This window comes from Acipenser ruthenus, chromosome 22 (assembly GCF_902713425.1).
Source record: "Acipenser ruthenus chromosome 22, fAciRut3.2 maternal haplotype, whole genome shotgun sequence".
Classification (NCBI taxonomy): Eukaryota; Metazoa; Chordata; class Actinopteri; order Acipenseriformes; family Acipenseridae; genus Acipenser; species Acipenser ruthenus.
In genome coordinates, this window is record NC_081210.1 from 3,159,290 (window position 1) to 3,177,801 (window position 18,512).

The window sequence follows — 18,512 nt, forward strand, 5'->3', positions numbered from 1 at the left end:
TTTAACCTTTTTTTTATTAACTGGTTTATTTTCAATTATTTTAAATTAAAAAAGCAGATTTAATGGAAAGGATAGCACAGCAACGCCCTTTACAGGGGCAATTATAGGTACCACTTTCTCAAAGCTTCACTAGAAAATCAGCTATAATTAAATATGTGATAGATGTAATTATTGATGTGTTTTTATGTGTTTGTTTTTTTCTGTCTTGATGGCTAGGGAAAATAGACTGTGGCCGTTATAAAATGTACTGTAATACACCATGCAAAAAGCCTAATAATGTATGGTAAACCATAGGACAGCTTGTCTACAAGCTACACATGTTTATGACTGTTCACCCCTTCTAAAGAATCTCACTCAAGAAAGCCAGTTTCAGTCCTGTCTGCCTGTTGACAGTGTTATGGCAGGTGTTTCCATTATGTTGTCCAATTCCTGTTTACACTACCCCTAGACAAGTATTGGTGCACACTACTATTGGGTCTGTAGAGGAAAAGAAAGTTTCTATGTATAAGACATTAATTAATATATAGTCACCTCTTCACGCTTCTTCATTTGTACAGAGAATGAAGCAAGTTATTGGAATTTCACCTCAATTAAGTCCCTATCAAACCTGTTCCTCTCTAGTAACAGAAATATACTTTTTATAAAACTCAATGAGACCTGATGACAGAACAATGTGTCAAATCCAGTCACCATGGAGTAATTATCCTGGGTAGAAACCTTGAATGAATTATAAAACTGTTCAATGGCTCGTTTTATTTCTTTGCAAACCTCCAAGGTTCAAGTTGAGAGGCGATGCTAACCTGGAAAACACGGTGTGTATGTTTTGAGTATATTTTCTGTGTATTCCACTGACTCTAACTGCAATAATCAAAATGCACAGTACTGATAGAAACCTCTTACCGAAAGATAAAGCCTTGTTGGGTAACAAGAACATACTAATAGAATTAAAATCAGTCCATCGTAATTGGTGTTACAGAAACATTTTGGTGGGGTATAGTGCAACACGGATGGCTTACCAGTATAAATCATTAATGATCAATATGATGAGTCTTTTACATTCCAATAAAATATACAGTGTATATCAGTTATTGAAGGGACCATGTTTAAGGCAATAGATCCAAACAACTCATTTCATTTGGTATAAATACAAAGGTATGAATTTGGCTCTTATTTTATTACAGATCTTTTAAAGTAAGATATGCCACCATCTTTTGCAAGGGACAAAAAGATGTCTGTGAAAGACAGGACAGTAAGTTTCCAGCTATTCAGTAAGTCTTTCTTAATGCACACTAAGACATTGAAATACATCAGTTCCCAATAACAGCCTCTCAAATCTCTCTGATAGTTACAGATTTTATATAGTACACAATACATGCCAGGGATGACAATTTGCAATATAAAATAAGGTTACAATTAAGGTCTAGTTACACAAAGTTTGTGCTACATATTGCATGTGTTTCTAGAACGTTGTCCAGCCACTGAATGTGTTTCTAAGGCAGTATCACTTTTATTTTTTAATACAGTGCTGTATAATACTGAGCTACAGAATATTTAAATGCAATCACCAGATGTTTTCCACAGTAAATGGTCTGCTACTTTCCCCTGCTTACAACATTTATCACACTGAACTTGTGCTTGGCACCATGCTATGGCTATGCTTTGCAGCATTGTTTTTACTCCTCCTCACATGACTGAGGTGATGTCTATAAAGACAAAATTAAAACCCTGACCGCTGAATACTGATTTTGCGGCTCACCATCTGTCCAGGACGAACCTTTTCAAAAGGTGGCAATTCCACCAGTGAAGTTAGCCGGAGCGAGCTATTAATATCTTCAGGATCCTCACTCTCTGGCCTTGATCTGGTGAATTAAATATGAAAAATAAATAAGAATGGGCATGTACAGTGAACCCCACTTAATATTATCAGTTCTGTTACTGTCACAATTTGCTTAAAAGCAACATTTGGAATCAATATAGGTACCACTGCTACACAGGCTGATTTGTTGTATGAAAACTGTTTTTCTTCAATCCTATAGAGGGTGCTGTGGTACCCATATGTGGATTATTTCCAGCATTTACTACAATTGTTTATGCCACACACACACACACACACACACACACACACACACACACACACACACACACACACACACACACACATATATATATATATATATATATATATATATATATATATATATATATATATATATAGTTTAATATCTTAACCACTATTTTAAATGATGTTTTCTTAACTTAAATTGGCTTTTTCAACATTTTCAATATTTTCACTGGACCTCCTGTTTGGCTCAAGACCACTCAATGCTGATGCAAAATATCTTATACATGGATAGACAATTGTCATCCCTCTTCAAATGTATGCAAAGTTGCATTGACCAATCCATCCCACAAGTGCAGTGGTTTCCCTTATTTTTATCAATCAGCTAATGATTCAGAAAGACTGGATTCTGAGTTAATTCCCCCTGAGCCACCCCACCCCCACCCCCACCCCCACCCCCACCACAGTTTTATTTTGATTTATTTAGTTTTTTCAATAGTTCCAATTATGGTACATTAATAAATGTGGTACTAGTCTTGACAGTAACTAATGCAGAAAAAAAATCTTACTTACGAAATTCATTTGAATAAATACTTATTATCTTAAATCTTTAACAGCAGAGCATTACCGTAATTAAGGAATGACAGAACAAAAATGCCAAAAGGACTGAAGACTGCTAAGGGATTGTGAGAGGGGACGAAAGCAGCAAACACATTAGAGTAGGCTAATCTTATGGGCAACAGTGACACATCTGTCTTCACTGATGAATTTCCTTTGATACCAGACCAATACAAACAACAGAGTGAACATGTGAAGATGGATGGTGAGATAGTTGTTGCATCATTAACAATGCATGTTGTAGACCATAGGTCAGTTACATAAAACCATGCCATGAAAAAGAGAACCCCATTCAACAGGTACGCGTTGGTGCCTTTGAGTACAACAAAAAACAAAAACAAAAAAACTAAGCATCATTGACTACGACATTCTGCAGAGTGGGCATGGAAAATGGGATCTGTGGACAGTGAGGTTGGTGTAGAGTTAAAGTAGAGTTAGTAGGAGGAGTGTGAAGTGAATTTTTTAGTCCTCTGATCCCATGACCAAGCCAATGGCCTCTTTACAGTCCATAGTGAAGACCAGCAACCTCACACAGCCAGGACGTGAACCTGCCTGCTCTCCTGTGACTACAAGATTCACCCTGCGCACCACGTGGACATGTTGCCTGGTCCACACTCACAGAGACAATCTGTCGCCAAGCCTTACAGCTGTCTCCTTCCAGCCCAGCATAACTGATGAAATCCCATGCATTACAGACCAGAAAAATGAATATAAATCACGACACTCCATTTTATTTTTTGATCTCCCTAATGATAAATTACCTTCGTTCTTAATGTAGTCCATTTGAAAATAATAAACATTACTCAATCAAATTAAATAAAATCCAATATATTTGCTCTTTACAGGCAACAATATACTGTTTGTAATGAGTAAATGAGAAGGACTCAGTCCCAGTTTTCAGTAAATACATGCTGGGTCACTGCTCTCAGAAACATCTTAAACTTGATTTAAGATTGATGAAGAACTGGGGGTGTTTTTTGTGTCGTTTCCAGGCACCAACAAGCATTGCATGTAATAAGAAAGAGGCTAACATGTCACAGAGGTCACACACACACTTTGTAAGGCCCTTAACAAAACAGATGAACTTTCATAACAGAGCGTCTTTGAACGGACTCCATAATGAAAGCAGAGCTTGTTTGACATGGATGGCGCTGTATGCAGTATACACATGCAGTTACTTTGTCAACTTGCTAATTTGTTTTGTCTTGTAACTAATAAATACAATATCTGCAAAACGAGTTTAATTTGTACACAATTGTTTCCCGCTGTGTTTGCCATAATGGAATATTACATACAATAATGTCAGTCAGGCTTCTGCAAAATGTTTTGACCTTGAAAATGTCAGGATTGTAATAACATTGATCAAACAAGTTTTTTTTTTAATTCATTTTTTTTTTGTTCTATTCAAACACTTTGGCAGTGTACCAGAAATGTGTATATGTATTTTATACTGATACAATTGTGTTCTGTTTAGATAAATGCAGAGAAAACAGATGAACCCACAGAGCAATAAACTATGTACTGTATTTACCAAACACCCAATACAAACATATGTACAGTCACAATGTACTGTTCAGTGAAAGCGCAAAATGAGAATGACATGTGTTCGCTGTTAACAGTATCATATTGTATAATACTTGTTGGGACGGTGGTTTTGGGTGCAGTCCTCCCAGTATCTTGTTTTTTCTGTTATGCAAATAAGTGAGAGAGAAATGTACGCTGGGCTTGATTGATTCCAGAGAACTTAGGCAGAGAGAGACAGACTTTAAAAAATGGAATAATGTGAAATTTCTTTTTGCCATTGATTTTATAATGTTATTTCTTGCCACCTTCTCTTGCCACGACCCACTTGGAAAGGAGATGTGTATCTCAAGGGCTCTACTCTGGTTAGATAAAGACATTTTAATTCAATTAGAATGTGTCTTTCGCACTGAGAAAGGAGAAAATGACTTATCTTTGATTCTTGCCAGACATTGACACTGTAGAAATGAACAGAGTAGAAGATCTGCCTGAAGGATACAGCGCAGACTGTGTAAAATGACATCCCACAGTAATCATCATATCAGCCAGTAGTCATGAATGTAGCTCCTAGACGTGACTCACGTACTGTATTATCAATTGGCACCAACTGTGAAACCAGGCACTGCTTGCAACTTATGTTCTGAGTAAGCTACACTTTGTTCTATAAGCTACAAAATTTGATTACAGTACATTCTTTATGCCTTTGCTTGTGGCTGTGAATTCCATGCCTCCCACCTCCTTTCTTGTAACGAAATGTACTATAGATTTTACTGGTCTCACAAAGATACAGAATAGGAGTTTTGAGTTATGAAACTGAAGAACTTTTATCACCTGGTATTGCAGGTTGCACAGTATGATTTGCCGACAGAATGTAGAATTAAGAACGTTTACAACAACATAGCAGCAAAAATGATATATTTCATACCCCTTATCTGCGTACAAGGATATTTCATACTGCTGCTACTTGAATACAAAGCATTTTTCAGATCAATGTGCAATCAAGTGAAAAATGACTGTCATCTACAATTAAATGAAGGAAACATATTGGTATGCAATAAGCTACATTAGTTTAATAAGACATTTGCTATTCCTCAGACATCTATGTTAATTTTGAAAGCCGGGTGATGAAGATTTGATCAGTATATGTTCAATATAAAAACGATTGTTCCCATATAGATTAAAAAAAGACTGACAACCTTAGATTTAATGACCCTGAAATAGAGAATTAAAACAAATGTGCTTCACTGCTTCAGTTAAATTCTCAATGACCAGTCCCACTTTGACAGTGTTTTGGAAAGAACATCCATTGATTGTCAGGATTTTTTTTTATAGTATAGTCTATTATTATAAACCTATTTCTCATAATGTAATTTTTGGGATATGAATATGAAAATGTAGAATGAACTGTTATTGGTCTTTACAGAGAATAATATTAGGATACTATTATCTTGCACTCTGGGAAAAAAAAAAAAAAAAAAACAACACCACAGACAACAGGGAGATTCAGCTTGTATAAGTCATGTCAGTGAACCGTTTGCAAAACAAATGAATCAGCCATGTGAGGGATTGCCTGTTTACTCAAATAGGTAGGAGTTTTTTCTTATCCAATCCTGTAAGCGGTGTCCCTGTAGAGGTTAATGCTACAGTTATCATTAAAGTCCTCAAAAATGCCTTTAATTTGTCTTCCAAGAAACAAGATAGCCTCTCCAATTTAATCAATGCAAGTAGAAGGTTTTCTGATAGTAACGCTGTTAATAAATAGAGCATACATCTGATTTCTTACTAGGATAAAGTGAAATCAATCAAACAGTGAGCGAGGGAGGACCTCAAAGGAAAGAAGCTGCCGTTTCTTATGGTTTTACAACGTGGTTATTTATTTCTTTGTTAACTATGCAAAAACCATCAAGGTCTTGAGCCATCTTATCTGCTGACTCCCTATCTTCCCAAACTTCCCATAAAGGACAGAATTGAGTCTGAAATTGAATTGATAAGGACTGATCTCAGTGAATCAACTAGAATACATTTAGTGTGCGTAATCACCCAGGTATGGAACCAGATAAACAGAAATGGAAGAAGTACATTTTCAAGAATTATCATGAAGAATAAGGATATCTCAGGCTACTGAGCTCTGTAAATGCCAGAAAATGATAATAATAAAAAGAGTCTCTTTAGACTCTTGACTTTAGATGAATATATTATCGAAACTAAACAATATGCCAAAAAAAAAAACAACAACAACATTTGTTTGAACAGAAACAGAGCAAGGTGCTAGTTGGTTAGTAAGCAGAAAAATAAACTAAGCAGACCCAAAGACAACATGGAAATAGTGTGCTGCATTGCACTTCAGAAGCTTGCTTGAATCAATGTCGTTTATTGACCTCAGGAAATACAAGCACTGAAAAGGTTTTTAAAATAAAAACACTGATGGAAAATCTTTGCCCAACAATGTAAGTGCATGGTTTCTGTAAAGAATTAACTTTTTTTTTTTTCGACTAGGTTTACTAATTTCTTCAAACCTGGTATAACAGCTAGTAGGTGGTCACAGTCAGAAAATGCTTTAGTTCCAATAGTCTTTGTAACTTAACAGAAAAAACACCATTACAATCCGAAAACAAATAAGAATCAAGTTAAGCCTTCTTATAAGTTAAAGGTCTAAATTGTTTATATCTGGTTTGCTAACTTTATTGGGGGTGTTTCTCCTTGGACTGTGAGGTAGTTAATTCGACCTCCCACTATAGGTACGATTAGATTCCTTTAAGTAACATCAAATCTACAGGTAATCAACCACAGCACATGTAAAGAGTCCTCAGAACTACAGGTGGATTGTTGAAAAGGGTTCTAACAAAGAACACACACGTAAATGATTTGTGCAGAACAGGCACTCAGCTTTTAGGAAATGGGTTACGATTGATTAGTTTGTCAAATGTCATCTGTAAATATTATTATTATTATTATTATTATTATTATTATTATTATTATTAGTAGTAGTAGTAGTAGTAGTAGTAGTAGTAGTAGTAGTAGTAGTAGTAGTAGTAGTAAATGTAATATTTAAAGTGCAAATGTACGACTTTTTAGGGGCTAATTAAGGCAGTTATTGCTCAAATGCACTGGCAGCACAGTTTTAAGTAATTGGGAGGTTTAGCTACTTGCTACAGTACCTAATGGGAAATTATTTTTAAACAAAATATTGGAAATGCAAATTACCATGGTTACAAATGCTACTTTTTAAGGGCTTATGAAGGCTTAAGTGCACTTGCAACCAGGTTTATGCTAATTTAATTAAGAAAAAGAGAAATAAATGTAATGCAGATTACAGTCGTTTTGTACTATTCATTTTAGTTACCTTCTTGCCACTAGAGGGAGTAAAGCATGTATAGTTTGACATCAGTTTAAATAATTTTTAGTGTAAATTTGCTAAACTTGTTTAGCTGAATTATACATTAAATATATAATATATAAATAATGCGTATATATGTATATATGTGTGTGTGCGTGTGTATATGTGTGTGTGTGTGTGTGTGTGTGTGTATGTGTGCGTGCGCGTAACTTTATGTAGTAGTGGTCGTTGAAGTAGTATTTCTACTATCGCCAATAATAATAATATCGTTGTAATAAATACATAATATGCCATAACAACACGTGTAAAGGCACATTAAGTATACCAAAGCATTCTTCTTTCTAGATGAGATACGAACCGTTTCAATAATGTCTATTTAAAATCGCAGTGTCCTTGGTCGGGTTGTGAATGGGTACAGCAATATGTTTATATCAAACTGCTATGAAGAAAAACCAGGACCACACAAGACTTTTAAAAAGGCTTAGCAAAAACGATGCATCATTGGAGAAGCTACTCTCCTCCCGTGGCATAGGTGCTTAGCAAACACTGTCACGTTTTTAAACTGTTAAATACCAGCGCTCCAGCCAATGGGACTCATAAGGAGTGAAGCAGCTGAATACTACATGCGACGTGAGATAAACCCAGCAGCTTTCTTAGTAAGGGCATACTTTTGCATATGTGCTATTTAAAACACAGACTTCAACAAAAGTAGATGTTATAAAAACAAACAAAACACACACACACACACACACACACACACACACACACACACACACACACACACTAAAATGTGCAGTAAATGAATTAGCAGTCACACATAGTAGAAAGACAATTTACAACAACCACCATACCTGTAGTGTAACAGCTCATTTGTAAACCGTGCACAAGTACTACAATAATTTCCTGAGAATGGTATAGCTGGATTACGCACTGAGAATATCAACGTTTAAGATAGCTGGCGGCGGTTTAAAATTACTTTTAGAGTTTGGGTTGGATAAAAGATGAAGACATTGACTGAACGACAGTGACAACTTGTTCAAGGTGGAGGGGATGCCGAAGGTTATGGACAGGATCTAAAACAGGTACGGGTTTTAACATTTGATGAAATTAGAAATGAAGGTATAAAGACGTAATACAACACGAAAACTACATTTTTGAATTAGTTTATTTTAAAGCTTAATTACGACAGAATTTAAGTGGATAAATAATACCGTGTTTTTTATATTTTTTTATTTTTTTATTTTACTTTTAGTATCCGTTCTGTGAATGTTATCTATTTCAGACATGCACATTCAAAAACAGTGTAACTAGGCTAGAACTAGCCTGTACTTTATGCTGCGAAACTCAGTTCTGTTTTCAATTGAATTTAATTTGAATTCCAATAACATTACAGGCAATTGATATATGGAATTCCTGGAACTATATCTTGCATAGTGACTTATTTGCCTGGCATTTCCCTGCATTTCTATAACTCTATTTAGTTGGTATAGAGCTATACAGCTAGGCGTGCTTAAGGTGATGTCCAGAACTTGCTAATCTTGTCATACAGCAGAATATATGGGAACTATACAATTACCAAAAACCATCAAGAATATTTCAGGTTTGTCAGAAGATACCCCAAAAGACAAATATTGCCATAATAGATCATAGTTAAGGTAAGAACCACTCCTGAGGCATGAAATAACAGGTCAGTTCAGTTAGGAACTTGTTTCAGATTATTTCTATTTAAACGGGCTACCATACCTACCATAATCATTTCCCTTTCTTTAAACATAAGGATAGTAAACATTGCTCTTTCATCAGCCCTGATGTTAAACTGATAAATAACAGCAGTCTTTTGCGGGCTACCTTAATTAAAAAAAAAAAAAAAAAAAAAAAAAAAAGATTGTGAACATGCGTTGACTTATTGTAGATCATAAGGTATTTGGGCTAGTTCAGGAAATGCCATTTACATTCTTTAAAGAGCAAGGGGATCAAGTATCATATATATATGTTGGGAAAAGTCTGAATGGACTAGTGTAGATCTTTTTTAAGCTGGTGCTGGTGAAACATGCTCCAGTCAACCCTCTAGCTAAGTCTGTGAGATATTCTCTCTTGCCCTTCCTGACTGAAACAGAGCAGCAAAAGGGGGGATGCTATTAGTGTAACACATTTTTCAGTCAATGGAGGGCAGCAGGCGTTTAAAATGTTTTAAAAACAGTGGTAATGATGGCTTCCTATGATCTACTGATCCATTTACTGTATACTGTAGTTCTAAAGTCTCCTACAGCCAAGATTTAACAGAATAATAAGAAAAGAAATTGACAAAAGAGGGCACTGTTATGCCAGACAAATACACCCTGTTTAACAATTTTAATCAAATTCAAATTTGGCCAGTATATTACTGTAAGTTTTGTTGGGAAAGTTTTCATTATTAAACTGTAATATATATATATATATATATATATATATATATATATATATATATATACAGTTGTAGTCAAAAGTTTACATACCCTAATGGAAATTTATAATTTCTACAAATTTCTCAAAAAAATATTATAGGAAAATGTTTTTGTAGCAAAAGTTTTGCTTTTGTGCTAATTCAAAAGTATTCATACCCTGACAAGGAAAATTAAATTAATAAATGCTAGCTGAGGCACCTTTAGCAAGAATAACCTCTTTTAAACTATTAGGATATTTGTCAAAGAGCTTCTGGCATGATTCTTTAGTGATTTCTTCAACGCAAAATTGTTCCAATTCATTCAAATTCCAAGGACTTCCCTTGTGCACAGCCTTAGATCAGGACTTTGACTAGGCCATTCCAGAACCTTGATTTTATTCTTCTTTAAGCAATCTGAAGTAGATTTTGATGTGTGCTTTGCATCGTAGTTGTGTTGGAACGTCCAGTTGTGCTTTAAACCAAGTTTTGTAGTGGAGGGTTTCAGATGATTGGCCAATATCTACCATGTATTGGAAATACATTTTCTGTGCCATTAGAGGAAAAACAGTCCCATAAAAGGATATTACCACCTCCATGCTTGACAGTAGGTGTGGTGTTCTTTTCTTTGTACGCCTCACCAGACTTTCTCCAAATGTAACTACCATCAGTGTGACCAAATAGCTCGATTTTTGTTTCATCACTCCAAAAACCTTTGACCAGAACTCATATCCATCATTCAAATACCGTTTTGCAAACTTTAAGCGATTGTCCTTGTGACGTTTTCCTAAGAGTGGCTTTTTTCTTGGCCTGCGACCATTGAGACCTTCACCATGCAATACTTGACCTATGGTTGAAATGGAAACCCCAGTCCCACTTGCAGCCAGTTCACTTTGAATATCTTTGGCAGTCAATCTCGGATTGTTATTAACCTTCCTCACAATTCTTCTACTACTTCTTGGTGAAAGAACCTTCTTTCTTCCAGACCGAGGGAGCGTTGTGACAGTACCATGAGTGTTGTGAATCTAAAAATGGTGGCATAACAAGTTTTTTCAGAACCCTCATTCATGGTGTAAAGAAACAAACTGGTCTGCAACAGGGTCTGAAAAAATTAAATTCACAGAAAGAATACAGTACACACTGTAAGTTATTTCAAATAGATCCAACAACACAGGGCTGCAGACTCTATTCACGAAGCCTTGAGTCTTTGTTAATAGATAAAAGAAAGAGAGGTATTATACTAGAAAACAATATTCTATTGTAGAACATTTCCTTGAATATGTATTTTAGTCACAGAATCAGACATTACAAAAGTTTAAATATATAGTATAGGGTTTGGCAGCATCTTGTTTATCAGGAAGTGTAGCCCCAAGGCTGGAGTTGGAGGAGCACCTGCTGTTCCTTGGAGGCTGTTTGTCCAAGTACCTTGCACAACCTTGCGTAACTTCGGAAAGTTGAAAAGATAAGAGTCGGTGGTTTAGGTATTATGGTAATATGGCTTAGTGTTTCTGTTTACAATACAACCCTGCTGACACGGTTTGTTACGGTAATATAAGCACCATGTTGGCTTGCCTCAGTGATCACTTGCATAAACACATTTATTTGCAAAATAGGGGGAAAAAAAGAACATATTTTGTTTTGGTATCCTACTAAGTTTGAAAAGAGGCATGCGTGTCTAATGTTTTAAGGTTTTTAAGGTGATTTATGAGTAGTATTTTTCAGAAAATAAGGTAAAAAAAAAAAAAAATAGTAAACCAGGAAATGACAGACGTTTAATTTCTGGAGAAAAAAGCTTTTCCTTTGTGACTTTAGCTTCTCCACATAGGAGGCTGTGTGGTCCAGTGGTTAAAGAAACGGACTTGTAACCAGAAGGTCCCCGGTTCAAATCCCACCTCAGTCACTGACTCATTGTGTCACCCTGAGCAAGTCACTTAACCTCCTTGTGCTCTTTCTTTCGGGTGAGATGCACTTGTAAGTGACTCTGCAGCTGATGCATTGTTCACACACCCTAGTCTCTGTAAGTTGCCTTGGATAAAGGCGTCTGCTAAATAAACAAATAATAATAATAATAATAATAAACGATTGCATTGAGGATTTTGTGTAGCAGACGGAATTTCTGCTCTATGTTACCCAGCTCCAATGCTTCTTATGTAACAGAATATCTTGTTTGCTGATATTTAAATGTCTAAATATCATATTGTGAAAGGTGGGAAATGAATGTGAAGTGTAGTCTGTCTCTGTGGGACTGTCCATTTCTGCAATGTGGGTACCCATATAAGGTGAAGCTAAAAACACAAGCCCCTATTTACATCCCGCCTGAATGGCACAAAACCAGCAGACAATGTGACATTCAAGGCTCTTCAAACAACCCCAAATACATGTTAACTACAGTAAAACATTATTTAGTAAAGCAAGTGAAACCTACATGGAAAGTTAAATGCTTAATGTAATCATATAAATATGAAGTCAATTTCTTCTTACCAAAAAATATACTTGACTTAGTTGAACGGTCCAAGAGTTTATGATTAATTGGTTGCTTATGATGGCTGTGTGCATTATTATAAACTGCTAAATGAGTGCTGATTTCCAATAGCAAAGGGGAAAGGTGAAAGCTAAGCTGTTTTGTGTTTGACTTAATTGGCCTGTACCATGCTGGGTTAAACCACAGCTAGAGGTTTGATTTATCTAGTGCAAATGTATCCGCACCTTATTTAATATTGTAATCCCAAACATACTTTAAGAAAATAGAGAAAATATAGTTTGGGGGGGTCATTTTTATTGAACTTAACAGTGTGGGAAAACCCTACCCAGATTAATACAGAAGCAACTGTATTAAGATCTGTATTTATTTATATAATTAAAATTAACCCCATGTGTTTAAATGTGTTGAACACTTTTGGAATTTAATGAGTGTAAAATCACAACCGGTTGTAGAATTTGTACAGGCTGCAGGTTTTTTAGTTTGCAGGGGTTGACGACACACGTTGATTTCAGTCTCTTTATTCTCCTTCTAGGATTTGTAATCCTTCACGTTTTCATCTGGGAGCCCTGAGAACACTGTGGACACCATGGCTGTCTTTACAGATCCTCCTTGGGATGTCGGCTTAAGAGAATTCAACCAATCTACTGTCGATAACTTAACTCACAATGATAAAACAATGCAAGACCTGCCCCTACAGGGTGTAAGCGCTATCATCATCCCTATCATTTATTCCATAGTGTTTGCAGTCGGACTTGGTGGAAACACTTTGGCCATCTACGTAGTCCTTCAATACACCAAAATGAAAACGGTTACCAACATTTACATTCTAAACTTAGCGGTGGCTGATGAGCTTTTTATGCTGGGATTGCCTTTCCTTGCCACGCAGAATGCCCTATCCTATTGGCCTTTTGGAATATTCCTCTGTAGACTTGTCATGACAGTGGATAGCATCAACCAGTTTACCAGTATCTTCTGCTTGACTGTGATGAGCATTGACCGCTATCTAGCTGTGGTGCATCCCATCAAGTCCACCAAGTGGCGTCGGCCCAGAATAGCCAAGATGATCAATGCAACTGTTTGGATACTGTCCTTTATAGTTGTGCTACCAGTAATCATATTTGCTGACGTCCAAGACAGCATACAGACTTGCAACATCAACTGGCCGGAACCAACATCAGTCTGGTCCACTGTTTTTATAATTTACACATCAGTTATAGGGTTTTTTGGCCCATTGCTGGTGATTTGCCTGTGCTACCTTCTGATTGTGGTCAAACTCAAATCATCTGGTTTACGAGTTGGGTCGACAAAGCGAAGAAAGTCTGAAAGAAAAGTCACCAAAATGGTGGTCATTATCGTGGTGGTGTTCGTATGTTGCTGGCTACCCTTCTACATCCTGAATATAGTTAACCTGATTGTCATCTTGCCAGAAGAACCTGTCCAGATCGGAGTGTATTTCTTCGTGGTGGTCATGTCTTATGCCAATAGCTGTGCTAACCCAGTCCTATATGGTTTTCTGTCTGACAATTTCAAACAAAGCTTTCGACAAGTGCTGTGCTTTCGCAAAGGGAATGGCGTTGAAGACGGTGAGACCAACACGCAAAGGACAGATAAAGTTGCCGTTCAGGAATCGATTTTAACCATGAAAAACAACAACACTAGTGGCCACATGCAAACAAGTCAGTTATGAAGGAAGTTCCAGATTCATTAAGACAATAACAATATGTAACGAAAAACAGGACTTTTAGAAATGTGTATAGATCATAGAATGATTCATGTGGAATTGAAGTGACAGACCAAAATTCTAAAGTAATTCATCTTAATTTCATGATTCAATTCGATGACTGTATGGTTTCAATTTACAAAATAACTGTGAGAAGAGCATGTTTTGTGACCTTTTATTCTGTTGCTGATTGTCTAAGAAGAGTATTCCAGTGCCAAACTAGTCAATCAGTCTTACCAGTCACGTTAACCTAGCTCATATGGAATAGTCAATTTTCATTACAAACAGCATATTTCTTCAAAATTTAGAGTTTGCGTTATTGATAACATTTTCAATAGGGGTTAGTTTCCAGGTGTAAAAAAGTGCAGTACTCAGTCTTCAAACACAAAAAAATGCTTTTGCCCAGCTCAAAACCATTACTTACAAATATCGTTGTATCCCTGAATAGATTATCGTCTCAGCTTCAAGTACATGCAATACATTTAAAGTGCAGTAGTGCCCTAAATGCTATAATCTTCCTAGTCCTTCATTTAACCTTGGCGACTGCTAAGATTGAATGTCATATTAAGATTATAACCCATGTTCTGTGCTCAGCACCCACTGCCTGTCATAGCGTCTAAAAAGTTGGATTCCTCACAGAATAATGCGATTGCTAGAACATGGCTTGCTACTCAGATCTATGGTCTCTTTTTTAATTCTTACGCAAGAAGATTTGTAAATAGCAGAAACTCCTCATATTGCTGTACCATGGTGTCTGTGATAGTGAATGTGTTTTCAATAAAATCTCTTAAATGAGTAAAATATGTACAATCTGCAAAAAAAAAAAAAAAACACAAATGTGTATGAGTGCATGGAACAGTTTCCAACATCCAACAAGGAATGAACATCTACCGTTTTGTGTCACACCAGCAAGGAGTTATTTTCTGCTTTGCTATAACTATTATATTTAAATACTTTGATGTTGGTTAAAAAAAAAAAAATCTATAAAGTAATTCTACTGTGGCGACTGTCTAAAATAGCTCAGCTTCACTTGATTGATAAAGCCATTCCATTTTCAAAGGTGATGCTAGTTATTTGTTGAACATGCACACACAAGCTTTAGGTGAAAGTAGATTTGATTAAAATATTCTAAAAGACAGTTCAGATTCCCTTGAATATTATCAGTGTAGCTGCTAGGTGTTTAGAACCCATACGCAAACAATGTTAGAGGCTTTTAATATCAAACACATACTTACTGTCCTTGATTATGTGCTAAATGGTTTCACTTGTAGTGAATTGTATGAAAGACCTGTAAAAACAAGAAAGACTTGTTTAGGAATCTCATGCAGTAGTGCAAAATGTCCACTGTAATTTTTTTTTTTTTTCTGAAGGGATATTCAGCAGGAATATCAGCCTATGTACATACAGATAGAGTATAGATCCCTTTCTGCAAACGAGGGCAGATCATATGCTGAAATGCCCTTTTTGGAATGGAATACTGCATACTAAAAGAGTTATATACTAAGTATTTTTTCATTACATCGTTGTGCAGTTAAAAAAAAATGTGTTGGTTGGTATTTCTTTGTGGCAATATTAGCATTACATAATTGTAAAATCTTTGTTACAGTTTCTGATACTTTGCTAGAAGTGTGGTTGTGCCATAATTATGTTTTTTTTTTTTTTTTTGTGAATTTGCCACTGGAACAAGAGTTTAATGGACTTACTTTTTGCTAACATGGTGTTAGATTGAGGGACATTATTATAGATTTAAGTGTACTGCAGCTGTATCTATGTACTGTCAAGCTAGTGCTTTGGTTCTGTGACCATGTAAAGGTGATACAAAAAGGATGTTTTACAAAAACAAAAAAAAAGTAATACATATTAATAGTATTTGGATTTTGAATGTTAAGATTATTTAGCTGCATTATCACATTGTGTCTTATCATGGATTATATTTATATTACTGTTTGTGTCGCGTACACAGACTTGTCATATTCTTTAGATCGTAAAAGCATGTATTATCAGGGTTTGTTGAAGCTGGTTTCATCAGTGTAGGTGCGGAACTTTGAATCAAACTTTGTGTCAAATGAAAATATTCTGTATGTTAATTAATCAATGTATACAAGTGTAATGTATCTGTATAATATTGTGTATTGAACTTGAAACAATCATACTGAAAATATATATTGTACATGTGTATTTATTTGGTTATTAGTTTAAGTAAAAGTCTGTCCAAAGCTTCATATGTTGTATTATTTTTTAAATGTATTTTTCTCAATGGTGTTTCTTGTAGAGTGATTTTTAGTCAGTAATGCTCTCGCTGTTTTCCAAGCATGTTTATAGACAAGATGTGATGTTTCAAAGTGGGTAACACACACAAAAAAAAAAATCAACGGAAGGCATAACCTGGGAAGAAGAATATTAAACTGCAAAATTACAGAACTAGCTTACCATTAAACATGTTTTTATGTGATGCTGAAATAGTAAGTTATCAATATTATTAAGGAGCTGTCTGTTACCAGTTACTATTGAGTTAATTGCTGGTAATAAAATGTAGTGATAATGTGATAATGTAATGTGTTTTTGTAGATTTTCTGTTCAATAATAATTAAAACAGATGTTTTATTATGATTGGCCAATGGCTAAAATATGTTATTAATACTATATTTGACCTTACATGTCTTTTGATGTTCAGTCCTGGATGATTGTGTGCAGTAACTGCTGCAGTCATGTTTAGAAAAGAGATGGTCAGAGAAGAAAGAACTTGGGGGTCTATATTGGGGGTTTGATTTAATTAGCTAACAGTACATTTTAAAGTGACTTGAGAGAGAGAGAGAGAGAGAGAGAGAGAGAGAGAGAGAGAGAGAGAGAGAGAAACAGAGAGAGAGAGACAGAGAGAGAGAGAGAGAGAGAGAGAGAGAGAGAGAGAGAGAGAGAGAGAGAGAGAGAGAGAGAGAGACTGTACAGTAATCTATTTGCACTCTTTGTGTTCATCTCAGACATATTAAAGTTTGTCGAACAAAAATATTAAGAGTTCACCCACCGTCATGCAGAATAGAGATATGATTTGCTGGTCTCTAACCAGGGGCTCTGGAGCCGGGAGGTACAGGGGGCATGGGGTTCATGTCTGTGTCTGCTTACTAAGTAGGAAAAGAACAACTCTGAATATCGTGAAGAGAGCTACAAGCATTGCCATGAAGATAAAAACATTTAGCAAGAGAAATGAATTCATGTGTTGTTGCACACATTCCTAATTACGCCACGCATAAGCTACTTGTTTGTCTGGTTACCTTTCCAACACACACACACACACACACGCACCCACACACGCACCCACCCACAAACACACACCCACACACACGCACGCACCTACGCACACACAATTATATAAAATATAATTTGTACTAAGTACAAGTTTTACTAATTAGAATTTATATTAAATATAATATAAATGTATAATTTATATAAAGGACGTCCTTTTGCTGTTTCACGATGTATTCGCATGACAGTGTCACACAGTCATGATGCTATATATGATTTTAGCCAATGCTAATGTTATATATGATTTTTATGACTGAATATAACTCATTGTTCACTTTTTATAGTTCAAGCAAGACCAACAAAAGCATGTAAATTATATTTACATTGGAACATTAATAACCTTAATAACCAGTATATAACGTAGTGCATAGCCAAATAGAAACCTAACCTAAACTGCATACAATTTCAACAATATGTCCTAACCTTGTTTATAATTCAATTGTATTGTAACATTGAGTCCAATATACAGTTTTGCTATATTAGTCTTATGTTTCCAGAAGTTTTACTTTGTTGACACATATTTCTCTGTTTGTGACCCAGTAACTCTTTGCTATTAACTATTTGCATATTTTTCAAATGCAACTTCTTATTCAAACTCAGGATCGTCTTCATCGCTTTCTATTATGACGTCCTGCTCCTCTTGAGGCTAGTTATTGCAGGTCTTTAACTTGCACATGTCAGTACACAGCATCCCATTAGAGATACACTGACAGTCAGATGCAGTGCATGCATGAGTACATTTGCATGCTAACAATCAAATGACAGACTGCTGTGCTGGTTCTCCATCCATCCTGTTAAATACAAGAACACCTTGCCCATCATGTTCCTCTAGTTTCCACCCCATGCCCACAGGACTTGTAATTTTTGGAATGTCTTCCAAACTCCTTTTCCACATTCCATCTGTTGTTCTGTTTTTGCTTCCATAGAGTTGATAAATAAATGCTTCAAGGCTGTCAAATAGCTCTGCAGATACATTTCATTCTGATCCTAGCTCTTTGAACATATTGCTTTACTTTCTCTCACAGTTCTCTGGTTTCAAAGCTGAGAGCTTCCCTT

At 35.8% G+C, this 18,512-nt stretch overlaps 1 protein-coding gene across 1 annotated transcript; it reads left to right on the top strand.

Annotated features, from left to right (window-relative positions):
• The first annotated feature begins 8,100 nt into the window (after nucleotides 1–8,100).
• On the top strand, nucleotides 8,101–16,766 carry LOC117431315 (somatostatin receptor type 5-like). The gene is made up of 2 exons (XM_034052122.3): nucleotides 8,101–8,617; nucleotides 12,969–16,766. The coding sequence occupies exon 2, from the start codon at nucleotides 13,023–13,025 to the stop codon at nucleotides 14,121–14,123; it is 1,101 nt and encodes a 366-aa protein (XP_033908013.3). The 5' UTR covers nucleotides 8,101–8,617; nucleotides 12,969–13,022; the 3' UTR covers nucleotides 14,124–16,766.
• Nucleotides 16,767–18,512: the final 1,746 nt, after the last annotated feature.